The sequence below is a fragment of the Saimiri boliviensis genome, chromosome 11 (genome assembly GCF_048565385.1).
Source record: "Saimiri boliviensis isolate mSaiBol1 chromosome 11, mSaiBol1.pri, whole genome shotgun sequence".
In the NCBI taxonomy this organism is placed as follows: Eukaryota; Metazoa; Chordata; class Mammalia; order Primates; family Cebidae; genus Saimiri; species Saimiri boliviensis.
In genome coordinates, this window is record NC_133459.1 from 19,944,286 (window position 1) to 19,960,800 (window position 16,515).

At 56.4% G+C, this 16,515-nt stretch overlaps 1 protein-coding gene across 28 annotated transcripts in view; it reads right to left on the reverse strand.

The window, feature by feature from the left end:
• The window catches only part of RAP1GAP (RAP1 GTPase activating protein), a 73,585-nt gene that overhangs the window by 19,651 nt on the left and 37,419 nt on the right, over window positions 1–16,515 (reverse strand). For 27 of the 28 annotated variants that reach the window (XR_012512332.1, XR_012512333.1, XR_005580783.2 and 24 more), the window contains 5 exons: window positions 11,207–11,300; window positions 4,226–4,261; window positions 3,269–3,316; window positions 2,165–2,203; window positions 1,544–1,729 (listed from right to left, as the gene is read on the reverse strand). Coding sequence is in view for 14 of the 28 variants with exons in the window: in XM_074380241.1 (XP_074236342.1) it covers window positions 1,544–1,729; window positions 2,165–2,203; window positions 3,269–3,316; window positions 4,226–4,261; window positions 11,207–11,300 (403 nt within the window). In the remaining 14 variants the exon portion in view is untranslated. Of the gene's footprint in view, window positions 1–1,543; window positions 1,730–2,164; window positions 2,204–3,268; window positions 3,317–4,225; window positions 4,262–6,554; window positions 6,801–11,206; window positions 11,301–16,515 lie in introns of those variants that run through there. The other variant, XR_012512330.1, reaches the window with a different exon arrangement.

Sequence of the window (16,515 nt, forward strand, 5' to 3'; positions counted from 1 at the left end):
AGATCCCACCACCTGCCAGACCCAGCTGGGAGCCTCTGGCCAGCAGGTGCCTAGGATGCAGGTCTCTCTCCACCTCTAGGGCTCGGCTAGGAAGTGGAACTCCATGCTGGGTTCTGGGTTTGTTCCTAGGCAAAGGCTCCTGAACCTGGGCTCGCTGGTTTAGTCCCAGTCACAATGGATCCTCCCCTAACTCCACTGTTAGCACCAGTGTCTCCCAGAGTCAGGCCAATGCCCAGGCCCAGACTGAGGTCACACAGCTTCCCACAGCTTCCCAATCCCCAAGGAGTCATTCCCTCTTCCCAACACACACACACGCACGCACACACACGCACGCACACACACGCACGCACACACACGCACGCACACACACGCGCGCACACACACGCACACACACACGCGCGCGCACACACACGCGCGCGCACACACACAGACGCACACACGCACACAGTGGCTAGGAGCATGACCTCTCCCATGCATCTTAATGGAAGGTCAGCCAAAGCTGGTTCAATTCCAGGCTCAGTAATTGCGTGACCTTGACTAAATCATTACCTATCTGAGCTTCAGTTTCCTCTTCTGTAAAAACAGAATAATCCTGATATCACCAAGTCATTATGAAGATGCGAAAACAGCTAATGTTAACTGAGTATTTACCATGTGCCAGGTGTGGTTCTAGAAGCTTTGCATGTACTTTTATTATCCCCCTTTTCACAGATGAGGAAGTTAAATAACTTGCCCAAGGTCACACTATCAGTTAATGGAAGGGCCAAGATTCCCACACATGCCGCGAGGCTCCAGAGCCCATGACACACTTCCCCGTTCTGGCTGTGTGCTGAGACGGCGCCCGGCATGCGACCTGACACAGATGTTCCTGGCATGGGACCTCCCCTTGGGCTCCCACAGCACTCTGACAAGTTGCTGCTGGGCAGGGTCCCTGCTCTGTGCTGCTGGTGGGGCAGGGGTGCATCGACCCATGACATTACTGTTCCCCTAACTCCAAGCTGCCTGAAAGGAGGCCCTGGGTCTATTGTGCTGGCTGCTGTATACCCGGTGCCTAGAACAGGTGCCAGGCACAGAGCTGGTGCTCACTATTTGCTACCCCTGACTGAGCGCTTCCTTTGTCCCAGATGCCACTGTAAAGACCTTACAGATATCAGCTCACTGCAACCTCACACGGTGGGTATCATTACCACCAACCACCATTTTCACAGACTAGGAAACTGAGGCACAGAGATGTTAAGCGATTTGCCCCATGTCCTGGGTAGTGGGTGGCAGAGCCAGGATTCAAGCCCTGGTAGAGTCTCTGCTGTGAACCACTATGTCATACTGCTGCCTTTGCAATCAATATTTCTTGGGTGAAAAGTGACTCCACCGTGCATGCTCCCTGGGGTAGTGGGTGTGTGCATGGTGGGAGCACGTTCACTCAGGGCTCTGGGGCTGTCACCCAGTCCTGGCGCATGGGTTCTGCTCCCTCCCAGGCCCAGCCTTGAATGGGGCTGAACTGTGACCCACCCAGCCAGTCCCGCTGCACCAGCCGGCCACCCACCTTGCCGAGAAAGTGCTTCCGGTAGATGCGGGCTGTGGGGTTGCACTCAAGCTTCACCTTGGTTGTGGGTGACTGCAGCGGCTCCGTCTCGGGGATGCTGGTGATTTCGTGGTTGGTGCCTTCAATCCAGTAGCCCCCAAACTGGGGCAGCAGGATGAGGGGGAAGGGCCCTTCTCGCCCCAAGACCTGAAGAGGGACTCAGCTGAGAGCCACCCAGACTGTATCCCACTGGGGGCCCCAGGACACCCTCCCAACTCAGACCTGGAGCCACTTCTGGCTAAGGGGTGGGAGGGGATGAGCCAGAGCCTATGTGGGCTTCAGGGCTCTGCTCCGGTCCTTTCCCTCAGCCAGACCCAGACAGTGCCGAGACTCAAGTCTCCAAGTGGGATGTGGGGGCAGGTAGAGCCAGAGCATGACCTTGGCCCAGGAATCTGGAACATTTGGCTCAGAAGGCCCAAGGGTTCAAATGGGCTCTGAAACCTTGGACCTGGAAACCAGGTCTCCAGCTGACAGCAAGGTCTGTGGGTCAGGCTCCTGAGGAGGTGGACCTGGTGCCCAGAAGCCCTGTGTGAGTGCCTCCTGGGCTCAGGTAAGGATGGGCTCGGGGATCTAGCCGAGTACCTCATGCACGCTCGGGTAGGGAATGTAGTCCTCTTCTGTCTGCAAAACACAAGCAGGCCAAAGGTCTTTGCATCGATCCATCCTCCAGCCTCCTCAGAGCTCGCCTCTGCTTGGCCAGCCTCAGGGCTGGGAGTGTGGGGAGGGCCCTGGACTCATCGCCTCTTACAGATGGGCAGGGGCTGAGGCAGGCTTAGCGTGCTGAGCACTGGCATCTTCTGGGGCTCTCCCTGCCTGGAGAAAGGCGGGCTGGCTGCCTCCCCTGAAGGAACCGCTGGACTGCTGGAGGGCTTGTTAAACACGGGTTGCTCCATCCCACCCCCAGAGCTTTGGATGCAGTGGTCTGGGTGGGGTCTGAGAATGTCCATTTCTCACAGGCTCCCAGGTGGCCCTGACGCTGCTGGTGTGAGGACCTCCGCCCCGAAGAGAGTATCAGGCTTACAGCCCATGCGCCCTCCTCTAATCCCACCCTGCAGCCCTGGGCCCACTCCACCAGGCCGGGTCTTCTAGGTTCTCTGGGATCCCAAGTCACCAAGAACCACATGCTAAGAAAACTGGGTCAAAAATAAGGGCCTCCCCTTCATCTCCCTGGGTCTCCCACTTCCAGTCAGTCTCCTCACCAGTGGCTGGGGGGCCCCCGGACCTGCCTCCCCATCACTCCCTTCCCACCCAGACAGGAGCTTCACAGAGCAGGAGCTCATAAGCCTCCTGGGACCTGGGCTGGAGTCCTTCTGCGCCTGCTGGTCATCACTGGTCTCGGGAAAACATTTGGCAGCAGCTGTCTTTGAGAGAGGAGGGCTTCGACTTTGGGGTGGGGATGCCTGGAGAGGCAGGGGGGTCTGCAGCCGTGAAGATGGAGAGGAGGAGCTAGAATAGAGGCCCCAGGCATCCAGCAAGGGAGGGGTTCTCCCCATCAAGAACTCCTAGAGGGCAGGGGCTGGGTCTACCCTGCTTGTGGCTGTGCCCCTGCCCTCGCACCTGGCACACTGCAAGACTACTTCCTGAAAGGGGATGGATTCCCTACTTGATGGGCAGTGGTGGCAGCACAGCACTTCCCGGACCCCCTCCACCCCCTAGAGAGGGAGGCAGACTGCCAGGCCCACCTACTTTGAGGGGCGGCGGGAAGGAGCAGCGTTGTTCATCCATCCTGCTTCCCTGTAAGAGAAGGCAGCACCGTTCTACCCTCCCAGGCCCACCGCCAGGAGCTGCCTCCCCTCCCCAAGGCATGCAAGGGGAAAGCCCTAGGAGGCGGCCCTCAGAGGAGGGGGTACTCTCAGGGCAGGGTGCTAGCTGGCTGGGGGTCCTGAGCCTCTCTGAAGGACTGGCTGTCCCAGTAGTGACCAGAGCTGGTGGCTAGCAGCCTCGAGGATGGCTGAGGACTCTGTGCAGGAATGCATGTGCTGCTGGGAGTGGGGGCGGGGGAGGCACACACGCCTGTGTGTGAGTTGAGGGGGGCTGTTATCTACACAGGTATGTGAGGGAGAGGAGGGGAGGGAGAGGCAGAGGTGAGACAGTAAGAGAAATAGGAGGCATCGGAGTTTAGAGGGTGTTCTAGTCATCCCGCCTCCAGTACCTCCTGCCCCTCTCCCCGTGCATACCTATGTGAAAAGCAGATGGGCCCGTTGGGTGGAGGATGTGGGGGTAATACCTCCCCCTCCTGCAGCACAGTCTCTGGCTGACAGGCCCCTGGCATCTGTCCCCTCCTCCAGTTCCATTCCACCTGGGCCCCCCCGCTACAAAGCCTGTGAAGTCTCTCACTGGGTGAGGGGCAGTGTGTGTCTGTGGGGTGGGTTGATGAACTGACCGAAGCCCTGATGCAGTTCCACATGGGTATGGGAGCTGGGAGTCTAGATGGACCCTGGGGTCACAGAGAGGTTGGTTCTACCAGCCCCCACCCTCTACCCTGACCTCCAGACAGAGGACCCTGGACAACCAGGGGCCACCACCTTCTGCTGGCAGAGCTTGTCCTCAGAGAAGCAAAGGGCTGGAGATGCAGCAAGGGCCCCCGGCCCCAGCCCAGCCAGCTCTGCGGCTTCCCAGAACAGGCCACAGACCCATCCTCACCTGCATCTTTTCAATCATCTCAAATAAATCTGTGTTCTGCAACAGAGACAGGGGAGAGGAGGTCAGCTGATCCCACCTAGCCCCGGAGGAGCCTACCCCCGACCCCAACCCCCGCCACAGTCCTCTGGGTCCCACCAACTCTGACCAGCGACCAAGGCACCTGTCTAAGCAGCAAGCAGGAGTGGCGGGAGCATCGTGGGAGTGGGCTCTGTGTGGGAGACCCATGTAGTCTGGGCCAGCTGTCAAGTGAGGTGAGCCCAGAGCCCAGGGCCCAAGGCCAACGCAACCCACCTACTCAGTCCTGTCCCCTGAAAGGCTGTTACCCTTGGGGAGAGACGGATCACCCCAAGTCCCAGCTGCAGAGATAAGCCTATCCTGGATCCCCAGTAGGGTTCTGTGCTTCTCCCCACCTCTCCCAGAAGAGTCCAAGGCTCAGTCAACCAGGCCACGGCCCACTGCTCAGACAGCCCACCCGTCTCCAAGCAGAGTGAGCTGGGGCTGCTTCAGGAGAGAGGACACTGGGATGCTGATCGTCCCAGCACCGGTGCGTGAGCCACCCAAACCCTCGCACGCTCGAGCCAGCCTCTCCGGAGGCGAGCCAGGGCACACGCAGAGTTAATCTGGCATCTGCCAGCTGCGCTTGGCAGCTCTGGCCTCTCCAGTGCCAACTCCCTATGAGCCTTCCTGGAAGGCGGCATCCCTGCCGGCTGGCCCAGCTGGAGGCTGGGCCTGGGAAGCCCCCAGAGCCTCCCCCGCTGCCCCTCCAAGGCTCAACTCAGGCCGTTCCTGCTGACACATGTGCTATGGAGTTGTGCACCAGGAAACACGCACGTCTCTCTGTCTCTCTCCTTCTCCATCTCTTTCCCTCCCCTCCTGCTCACACACACAGACGGCTGCACCAATATTTAAAGTCCCACTGCACCATGCATATGTTTCATGTACCAAGAAAATAACACACACAAACACATACGATGGGGACTGTGCACAGTGATTCTTCGAGCTATACACTAACACACAAATACATGTTGGCGTTCTGAGTTACATTACACAGGAGCACACCCACTCACATACATGCAGGTCCAAATACCAGGAGAGACACACACACACAAATGCAAACCCACACCTGTGTGGGTCTACACACCAATAACTGCACACAAAGCTACAGTAACACCACAAACCACTCTCACGTGGGAGAGAGAGCAAGACGCCTGACAACACGAACCCACAGAGGCAGGCGGGTGTGTCCAGGGAGACCCAGACGCAGCCTCACTCATGGCTCCAAGCCCTCCCTGCACTGGCAGGGTCACAGAACCACAACAGTAAACGAGACTCGAAAGGTATCCAGCAACTGCCGGGGAAGATAATCCCCCAGGATGAGGGGCATGGTCTGAAGCTCACTCAGCCTCACCTGGAAACACACAGAGCCCTGGAAAAGGTCACCAGATACAGGCACGGAAAAATGTGTACACTCTGAGGCCTGCCCAGAGAGGCAAGATCCACCTTGTAAAACCCACCGCAGGACACTCTGATGATCCAATGGTCACCTATGGTCACACCCAACGCCCTGCATTTGGAAGAAACGATTCCACAGGCAGTTACAGCAGAAACCACAGCCACACACACCTGAAGTCCAGGCAGACAAACATGCCTGTCAATACAACACGCTATATGACAGCAACTCTGGCTTCTGTGCCCAGGTCAGCCACACAACCTCATCTCGGCACAGTCTCCAAGAGTCATGCTGATGAGGGGTGCATTAATCTCCCCCATTAAGACACCCCATTCAAGGTGACCAGACATAGCCAGGAACACACTAATATGCCTTGTGCACTAGGAATCAGTCACATAAACACTGACACATGGTCCTGTCACCAGAGTGTACACACAGCAACAAACAACACCCACAGCTACAGCCTCGCAGGGAGCAGCAGACGCTCTGACACATGGCGAGGGTTCTGAGAGATGGGGCCCAGATGCGGGGTGCCCCACATGCCAGCACCACCACAAAGTGGCCCTGGAGCATTCAGAGCCCCCCCCCCCCAAACGGGGCAGGGGCAGGATAAAGTGGTCCCGACGGTAGCACGGGCTCACACACACCCTGCCGCTGCAGTCCAGAGCCACCCGGGAGGCAGAAGCAAGAGCCCCAGGGTCCGGGACCTCTGGTCAAGGGTGCGCCCCGCGGCCGGGGTCAGCCCAGAAGCTCACACGCCCACCATGACCGAGCCTCGCGCGCTCGCCCTGACTGGGGCAGAGCCGGCCGGGCTCCCCAGCAGTCGGGCTGACCCAGCCCCAGGGTCCCTCCGCCATGCCGCCCCACCTGGGTCCTCACCTGCCAGCCGGCCCCCGCGGGCAGCGAGCCCCTCCGCGGTCCGCCGGGGGTCGCCGGGGGCCGCGGCTGCGCCATCTCGAGCCCGGCCCGGCCTGGCCCCCGCCGGGGCGGTACTTCAGCTGGCCCGGCCGGCTCCGGCCCGTGCGCGCCCCGGCCCGGGCCCCGCAGCGCCGAGCTCCGCGCTCTCGGCTCCCGGCGGCGGCGCTGCCAGCGCTGGGTTCGCCCCGCGGCACGACCCGGAGTGGGCGGGGCGCCAGGTACGGGCGGCGCGGGGCGGGGCGGGGGCGCTGAAGCCACGCCCCCCGAGGCGGCCGGGCCGGCGGCCCCGGGACACTGCGCCTGCGCGCTCCGGCCCGAGCGGTGGAAGCTTTGGGTGCCTCGAGCTCCTCGAGGGGCGGGGGGAGAAGGCCCACTCGGTTCTCTCCAGCCCGCCCCCAACCCACCTTCTCTATCTTCCCAGGCTCTGGGTACCCCGCCTCAGGGCATCAAGGACGGGGTTCTTGGATCCGGCGTAAAGCCAGACAGGAAGAGGAGAGGGTTACCTTGCAGACGGAAGGTTTTTCTTGAGCACCTACTTAATTCCGGGCCCTTCGCATGTCTCGTAATCTCATCACAGCCCAGGAGGTACAAATGTCATCTCCATTTGAGAAATGAGAAAACCGATTCCAAGAGGTGAAATAGCTTGCCCGAGACCACACAGCCAGGAAGAGGCAGAACTGGAGTCCAGCAAAAGGCCTGGGCTCACTCTTTGGGGTCTCTCCCTTTCCTCCTCCTCTCCTTCACCCTGCTTCCCAGGCCCGACAGTGGCTGGCCTGCTCCATCCCTTCCTCCTGCCCTAGCTGCTCCAGATTCTGGGGGAGATGGCCATAGCACCTGGGGAGGGGCTGCCAGGCCCCTGGTATGGAGGAAAGGGCCCAGGTAGATTTTGGGACATGTGGGTTCTAGCTACAACTTACTGAGTGGCCTTGAGTGAGTCCCTGCCTGCTCTCTGGACCTCAATTTCCCCATCTGTAAAATATAAGGCCTCTGGCCGGGCGTGGTGGCTCACGCCTCTAATCCCAGCACTATGGGAGGCCAAGGTGGGTAGATCACAAGGTCAGGAGCTCGAGACCAGGCTGGCCAATATGGTAAAACCCCGTCTCTACTAAAAATACAAAAGTTAGCTGGGCGTGGTGCCTATAGTCCCAGCTACTCCGGAGGCTGAGGCAGCAGGATCACTTGAATCTGGGAGGCAGAGGTTGTAGTGAGCTGAGATCGTGCCACTGCACTCCTACCTGGGCAACAGAGCAAGACTCTGTCTAAAAAAAAAAAAAAAACAAAAAAAAAACAAAAACAACAACAACAACAAAAAAATATATATATATATGTGGCGCTTCTGTAGGTCCTTCCTGCTGACCCTGCAGTGTGTCCCTAGCCTGGTATAGCCACTGTACAGCAGGGACAGGGACAGGGCCTTGCTACTCTTTCCTCCAGACAGATGCTGGGAACACAGCAAATGCTTCTTGAACTGTGGCCAAGGAGACACAGCTGCTTTGGATGTTGCGGGGGCAGGGCTGCCCACCAACTCAGAGCCATACCTCTGTTCAGTTTCCTGAAAGAGCTGCCAGAGGCAGCCCACCACCCTCCAGCCCCAGAGCCAAGGGCTCCTAGAAGGAAAGCACTGTGCCCTCCCTTTCCCCCTAGACCTGGCCTTCAATCAGGTTTGGGCCTGGAGAGCCAGTGGGAGCTCTGGAGATGTGTGTTCCAGACACGGTGTAGCTTTGGTTTTAATAATTAACAGCAGCAAATATTGATTTATGCAGCCACTTCCAGTCCTGAGCGCTTCCGGGCACCCATCGAAATGTAGCCAGAGAAACATCCATTCCCACACTGCCCCCGGGGGAGTGGAGGCCTGCTCATATCAGCGGAGATGTCTTCGTGCCAGGTGGCGTGGAAGGTGTGTGCCCATATGCCTGTAGCCATGTGTGCATGAGCGTGAGACTCCATGACCAGATGTGGCTGTACATACATGGGCATGCTGTCTTTCTGTGTGTATGGGAATGCCTGGGTATGGGTATTTGTGTTTGTACATATGAATCTCATGCATGTATACACGTGCAAGTCTCTGACTATATTTACAGACATGTGGCTGTGGCTGTGTGTTTTGTGGCTGTGGCTATGTCCCTGTATGTAGGTGTGAGTAGGCTGTATATGTACATGTGTGAAGGTTTCTGAATCCCCAAGTGGAGAAACTCCTGTAGGGGGAAGGGTAGGAGGGTCCTGGGTAGCTGGATGCCTGTACAAATGTGGGGCCTGAAGGGAGGAGAATGTCCCTTCTGGGTGCTCCGTCCAGCCCTGGGAATGTAATGATGTTGATAACAGCTCAGCTTCCTAATGTCGACTTTCCAAAGTACTTTCATCTAATTGCAAGCTGGCAAGGTGGGTAGAGAAGAAATCGTCACCTCTGTTGAGGAAACTGAGGCCCGGAGAAGGGCAGGGATTTGGCCACTGCCAGAGGAAGGTCACCTGCCCTTCAGACGGATGCCATCAATGTTTTAAATGTGCACAGAGCTAAGAGCACCAGGGGAGGGGGATGGTGTGACAGGCCCTGGTCCTCTCAGCCCAGCACTAGCTTGCTGGAGACCCCAGATGAATCATTCAGTCTCTCTAGCCCCTGATTTCCTCTCCTGTCAAAGGAGGATGATCCACAGACTCCCTTGATTCTGAGGTGGGGGTGGGCTGTCGGGAAGGGGAGGATCGGAGCCCGCTGTCTGAGCTGTGTTGGCACAAACGGAGGCTTCTAGCCAGACTGGGTGGAGGCCAGGAAGCCCGAGGGGAGGCAGCTTTTCAATAATCTGAGAAGGCCAACCCCAGGCTGTCTAGCAGGCAGGGACCAGAGCAATGGGCTGCTCTATCTCTCCTCTCCTGATGGGAAGACTGAGGACCAGGGAGGAGAAGCTATGGTCCAAGGGCACACAGCCCTTGGTGAGAACCCAGGCCTCCTCCTGAAATACTCAGGGAGAGAGGGACTGGGAGCTTCATTCATGAACCCAGCTGTCAAGTGAGGGCCATTGAGTCTCTCCCTTCCTGCCAAGCCCCGGATCCTCATGGCCCAGTCTTGGGCTGCTGCCCAGACAGAGAAAACAGGAGTTGGTCTCAGAAACCTACTTCTGCTGCTCCCAGCACACTCACGTGGTCCCCCATGGAGGTGGTGAACCCACACATGGACACCATTCCTTGGCCATCTGCCCTCCCAGCCTGGCCTTTATTCTAGGCCGGAGCGCTCGGGGAGGAACCTGGTGGATCTTGCCTCTGCTATTTTCTGGCTGTGTGACCTTGGGAAGACCACTTTACTTCTCTTGAGTTCCTGGATCCTCTACTAGAGAATGACTGCTACCCAAGATTTACATGCCACCAAGGACCAGGTGGCATGATATCTGTGGAAGTGCTTTAGAAACTGCAAAAAGTACTGCAAAAGAGAGAGCTTATCGGCTGGGTGTGGTGGCTCATGCCTGTAATCCCGGCACTTTGGGAGGCAGAGGCGGATGGACTGCTTGAACTCAGAAGTTTGCAAACAGCCTGACCAACACGGTGAAACCCTGTCTCTACTAAAATAATCATTTAAAAAATTAGCCGGGTGTGGCGGCGTGCATCTATAGTCCCAGCTACTCAGGAAGCTGAGGCAGGAGACTTGCTTGAACTCAAGAGGCGGAGGTTGCAGTGAGCCTAGATCGTGCCACTGCACTCCATCCTGGGCAACAGATCAAGACTTGGTATTTAAAAATAAAAATTAAAAAAAAAAGCGCTTATCACCCCTGTATCAGAGAGGCCCTAACACCAGGCCTTCTGGTCAGACAGCTTGCATCCGGTCATGGCCCCACCACATCCAACCTGAGTGACTTTGGGGAAGTGACTGAACCTCTCTGAGCCTCAATATTCTCACCTGCAAAATGGGACTGAGCAAAGTAGCTACTGCATAGTTCAAGGATGAGATGAAATACTGCAAACAAAGCATTAAGTACTCACTTGGCACACAGTAAGTCTCAATACATATCAGTGGTTACTTCTGCTATGTGATGCTCTGCCGACATTGTTCAGTTACCTATCACTTTACTGGACTGTGGCTCTTGAGAGCAGGATCTGTATCAGATTGTTTCTGGCCCCTTGGCACCCAGCACGAGGCTTGGCATGAAGCAGGTACTGGGCAAATGTTTGATTTTAATGATAATGACACAAGCTCATTGACAGGGCTCTTGCTCTGTGCCAGATGCTGTGCCTGGGTTGCCCTGCCTGTACTTTGCATTAATCTTCACAATGACCCTGTGAAGTGGGTCCTCTCATTGCACCCAGTTTACAGAGGAGGAGACTGATGGTGACGCTGAGTGTGGAGATGATGACCCCTAGCTGAGGGCTGGTTTATTCCCAGCTGTTTCGCTTAGATTCGCCCTAAGCCCCTACCCACAACAGTCTACAGTCTACCCTGGTTCAACCTTTGCGACTGCACCAGCCTCACCCAGGGCTCAGGAGTGGCATCCCCCCAGGAGCTAAACACCATCAGCATCTGCCTGAACATTTTACCTTTGCCCCAAAGGCATTCTTGGGCCCTTCCCAGCCCTGGGCATTCGTGGGGGTAGGGGGCAGACTAGGGCATAGGTATGGAGGGGGACACTCACCTTAGGGTAGAGTGAAGCAGTATAGGAGGGAACTAAGTTCACTCGTGAAAGGTCTAGTGCCTGAGGGAAGCGCTGGTTCTGCCCATCACTCCTCCTGGAAAAGAAAGAGTCTGAGGTCAGGGAGAGCCCCAAGCTGGGAAATTTGGAAACTCTGGGAGAGTCATTCTCAGAGCTGGGGGATGCAAGGGAAGATAGATTTCATGGAGGAGGGGGTCATGGGTTCCCCAAGAGGAGGGAGAGGAGGGGCTTCGTGAGCAGGGCTGCCACACAGGCTCTCCTTCCCCCAGAGATCAGAGAGACAGTGTCTCTCCCCCAAGCTCTCCGTTAGGCCTCCAGCCAAGCAGTGACCCACTCTGAAGATGAATAGACTGAGGCAGGGGCACTGAGGGTTGCTATGGAGAATGAGCTTTCTGGACTAAGCAGGGTACCCCCGCCTCTACAGTGGAGCCTTCCCTGAGCCTCTGGGAGCAGCCGCCTTGGCACTGAGCGGCTACCGGGGCTACCAGTATTATGCGTGACCGTGACAATAACTGACACTTATTGGGCCTACTACATGCCAGGCCCTGTGCTGAGCCCTCATTCCAAGCCTGAGAGCACAGCCTCCTCACCACACCGGTATTCCCACTTTATGGACAGGACCCGGCTGTGCACATATGTCAGGCAGCCGGCCGGCAGCAAAGCTAGCATCTGTGTGACACCTGCCTGACTCCAAGCCTGGACTCTCTGCCCACACCCACACCCTTCCCTAAGGAAAAAAATCAGGTCTGGTGAGGGTGAAGTCAGCTCCTGTCATGCTAAAAAGTCTGCAGAGGCCACCTCTGGGGCCGGGAGAGGAAATGCCCAGTGGTTCCTGGGATCCAGGGGACCCGGGGCTGGGCAAGCAGGCCTGGCTTCCGCTGCTGCCTCGGGCCACCCTGACGTGGCTGCACACCTGCTCAGGTCCCATCCAAAGAGGCTGGTCCCTCGAGGATGAGTCAGATGATCCCTGGTGGCCTAGAGCGGGCTTGAGTCAGGCAGAACCAGGGCTGCCACACCCCAAGAGGGGAAGGACCCGTAAGAGCCTGGGCCAGGAAGAAGACTGAGAAAGCTCTGAGCCTCCCTTCTAATTCCTCTCAGCCCAGTTACACCAGCAGGAGAAACGGCCCAGAGGAACCATCCACAGCCCCACTTACGCACTGGAGGCCTCTCCACCTCCCCGGAGTGATGGCATCTTACAAGAGGGGTCCTCACTGGGCAGTGCTTGACCCACAAGGATAGATATGGTGGCAGTGGCATTTCAAGCCTGTGGCCCCCATCAGTGTGGGGGAGATATTCTTAGGCACTGACTGGCTAGGTGACCTTGAGTTAGTGGCACAGCCTCTTCAGCCTCAGTTTCCAAAAATATTCATCACAGAGCTTGCGCAGCTCACGAGTATTCACTCAATGAATGGTTTCACACCATTTGTTCATGGTAAACTCTGGCTCCCCAAGTTTCACTATTTGTTGAATGACTGAATGAATGAATGAAGTTTGGGAGTCATGTGAGCAAAGGAATGTCCCTACACACAGGTTCATGCACATTGCAGGGTACACTGACACGGGGACAGTCTGGAGGGGGAGGGTGGGGACTAAAGAGAGGTCCATAGAGATGGTTCCAGGCAGGCCGGGTGTGGTGGCTCACACCTGTAATCCCAGCACATTGGGAGGCTGAGGCAGGTGGATCACCTGAAGTCAGGAGTTCAAGACCAGCCTGGCCACCCATGGCCAATATGGGGAAGCCCTGTCTCTACTAAAGAAAAAAAAAAATTAGCTGGGTGCAGTCACGGGCGTCTATAATCCCAGGTACTTGGGAGGCTGAGGCAGTGCTGTCTGGGTGCGACTATGGCTGCCCAGGGGTGGCTGTTGCTCGTGATCAGGCTAGTCCAGTGGTGCCCTTCTGTCTTCCCCTAGGCTCAGATGATAGTCATGCAGCAGTCCCTGACAAACCCCCTTCCAGAACCCTCTCTGCCTCAGTCTGCCCATCACTTCTCCTGGAAGAGAAAGAGTGTGGGGTCAGGGACAGCCCCAAGCCCAGAAATTTGGGAACTCTGGGAGAGTCACTCTCAGAGCTGGGGGATGTGAGATGGGACAGATTCCATGGAGGAGAGGGTCTTGGGTTCCCCAAAAGGAGGGAGCTTTGGCAGATCCAAACTGGTAGATCAGTGTGTCTCCCCATCCGTCAGCTCCAGAGAGGACGATCCAGCTCTGCATGTGCAGGTGTCCACTTCACTCAGGATTGCTCATGGGCACAGAACCAGGGAGGCCTCAGAAGGCCAGGGTGCTCTGGCTGCCGCCTGGGACCCCATCCTAGAGCCCTTGGCTCTCCAGTTCCTGGTTGGCCAGAATCCTGCCCACGAAGGTAACTCCACCTAAAAAGCCACTGCTGAGGCCCTAAAGGACGGGGGAAGGGAGGGGCTCCAGGATGGGGAAAGAGGAGGAAGCTGGAGGCTCTGGGTGCTGCCTGCCTGTCCATCCCCAGCCCTGAAGGGGTAGAAGCGGGACAGGATTGACACAGCCATGTCCTGCCAGGCATCTTGCATAATCTCATTTAATCCTCACAGCTCCCCCAATGAAGCAGATGCTCGGAAACTGCCTGCTTTCCACATGAGGCTCAGAAAGGTACATTAACTTGCCCAAGGTCACACAGGCAACGAGGCAGGGCAGGCATTTGGACACAGGTTTGTTGACTCCGGAGTCCAAGATCTGAACTTTATAACACGTGAGGCCAATCCTGTGGACCCGCTACAGAGCCTTCCGACTTCCAGGGCTCAGAGAGACGACCCAGCACCTCAAGTCAAGTTGGAAAGGTAATAATAACAGTAACAACAGCAGTGCCAGCCACAGCTGATACAGAGCTGACTACTCTACTTTATTGTATTAACTCATTTAATTTCATTTTTCAAAGGAGGGAGCTAAGACACAGAGAGGTTAGGTAACCCGTCCAAGATCACACACAGTAAATGAGTCTGAAGATTTTTATCTCCCCTAACAACTGGTTGTGGTGCCCTTAACACTCCGCTATACTGCCGCTTAGTGAATAGCAGTTGCTCAATAAATCCTTTATTCCTTTTTTTTTTTTTTTTTTTTTTTTTGAGACAGGGTCTTGCTCTTGCTGCCCAGGCTGGTATGCGATGGTGTGATCAAATCTCATGGCAGCTTTAAACTCCTAGACTCAAGCCATCCTCCCACCTCAGCCTCCCAAAGTGCTGGGACTACAGGCACCACTATGCCCAGCTAATTTTAATAGAGATGAGGTCTCCATTTGCTACCCAGGCTGGTCTGGACTCCTGGGTCCAAGCGATCCTTCCACCTCAACCTTCCAAAGTGCTGGGATTGCAGGCATGAGCCACTGCACCTGGCCTTTTGTTGTTATTAAGAAATGGGGTCTTAGGCTGGGCACGGTGGCTCACACCTGTAATCCCAACACTTCGGGAGGCCTAGGCAGGTGGCTCACCAGAGGTCAGGAGTTCTAGACCAGCCTGGCCAACATGGTGAAACCCCATCTCTACTAAAAATACAAAAATCAGCTGGAGGTGGTGGCGTGCACCTGTAATCCCAGCTCCTCAGGAGGCTGAGGCAGGAGAATCACTTGAACCTGGGAGGCGGAGGTTGCAGTGAGCTGAGATCACACCACTGCACTTCAGCCTGGGCGACAGAGCAAGACTCCATCTCAAAAAAAAAAAAAAAAAAAAAGAAAAAAGAAAAGAAATGGAGTCTCCCTTTGTCACCTAAACTGGAGTGCAGCATTGTGATCATGGCTCACTGCAGTCTTGTACTGGGCTCAAGTGATCCTTCCCCCTCAGCTTCCTAGTAGCTGGGACTACAGATGTGTGTCACCATGCTTGGCTAATTAAAAAAAATTTTTTTTTTCTTGAGATGGGGGTCTTGCTGTGTTGCCCAGGCTGGTCTGGAACTCCTGGCCTCAAGTGATCCTCCCCCCTTGACCTCCCAAAGCACTAGGATTACAGGCTTGAGCCACTACACCTGGCCCCAAGAAATACTTTTGAAGCAATGAATGAAAGCCTCTCCCCTCCTCACGAGCCCTCTGCCCCTCTCTGCTCCATCTCCTCTAGCTCAGCCTTCCTCACCAGCTTGCCCATCTCCAACTAGGCCCCACCTTTCCCAGCACCCCTCCAATCAACCCCCTTCTTCCTCTGACTTCTGCAGACCTCCCACAATGTTGTTGTTTCCTCCCACTTCATGAACCCGAACCTCTCTGTCCCTCCCCTTCTCCCTCCTATCCCACCCCGTCTCCTCCTGGTCTTCTCTATTCAGTTTGTATCACGGGGATCCCCCTACTCTCCATCCCTTCTCCATGCCTCCAAAAACTTCCCAGCTCTCTGGCCTGGCTCAGCTTAAAATGCTTTGCATTCCTCCTGGGTGGCAGCAGCTGGAGGAGCCCAGAGCATGCTGGGACATGGGGTGCTCTCCCCTCTCCTCCTTCCCCCTGCCATGACTGTGGTCTCACCTGTGCAGCACCCTGGAGCTTACGATGGCATTGTCTCATTCGATCACCACAGCAACTTTTTAAAAATCCAGTTAAGGCTGGGCACAGTGGCTCACACCTGTAATCCCAGCACTTGAGAGGCTGAGGTGGGCAGATCATGAGCTCAGGAGTTCGAGACCAGCCTGCCTACATGGTGAAACCCCATCTCTAGTAAAAATACAAAAATTAGCCAGTCATGGTGGCATGCACCTATAATCCTAGGTACTTGGGAGGCTGAGGCAGGAGAATCGCTTGAATCCAGAAGGTGGAGGTTGCAGTGAGCCAAGATCATGCCATTGCACTCCAGCCTGGGCAACAAGAGCAAAACTCCCTAAAAAAAAAAAAAAAAAAAATCCAGATGAGATTTATAAACCCTTTTTTCCAGATTAGAAAACTGAGGCTCAGAGAGGTTCAGTGACAAGCCCCAGGTCTCACACCAGGGAAAGGGCAGGGCTGAGGTGCGACTCTAGTCCTGGTCCCCTCCACAGTGTGCAGCCTGCTGCCCTCCGCCCATGCCCTCAGTCCCATCACCTGGCCTCCTGCCCCAGTGACCTCCCGTCACAGTCCCGGCTCCTACAGCCACTGCCAAGTGCCTTCCCTTGGCCCAGCTCCAGCTCTGCCCTGTCTGTCCTGGAGACCTGCCCGCTGCCTCCTCTGACACATGAAATGGGAGCAGCCAGAGAGGAGGTGACTCGCCCAAGGTCACATGGAAAGCTGAAGCCAACCTGGAGTCCAGGCCAGGCACATCCCGGGGTCACCTTCAGCCCCTGTGGCTGTGTGGTGGCCAGCCAGGCTGGCCCCAGAT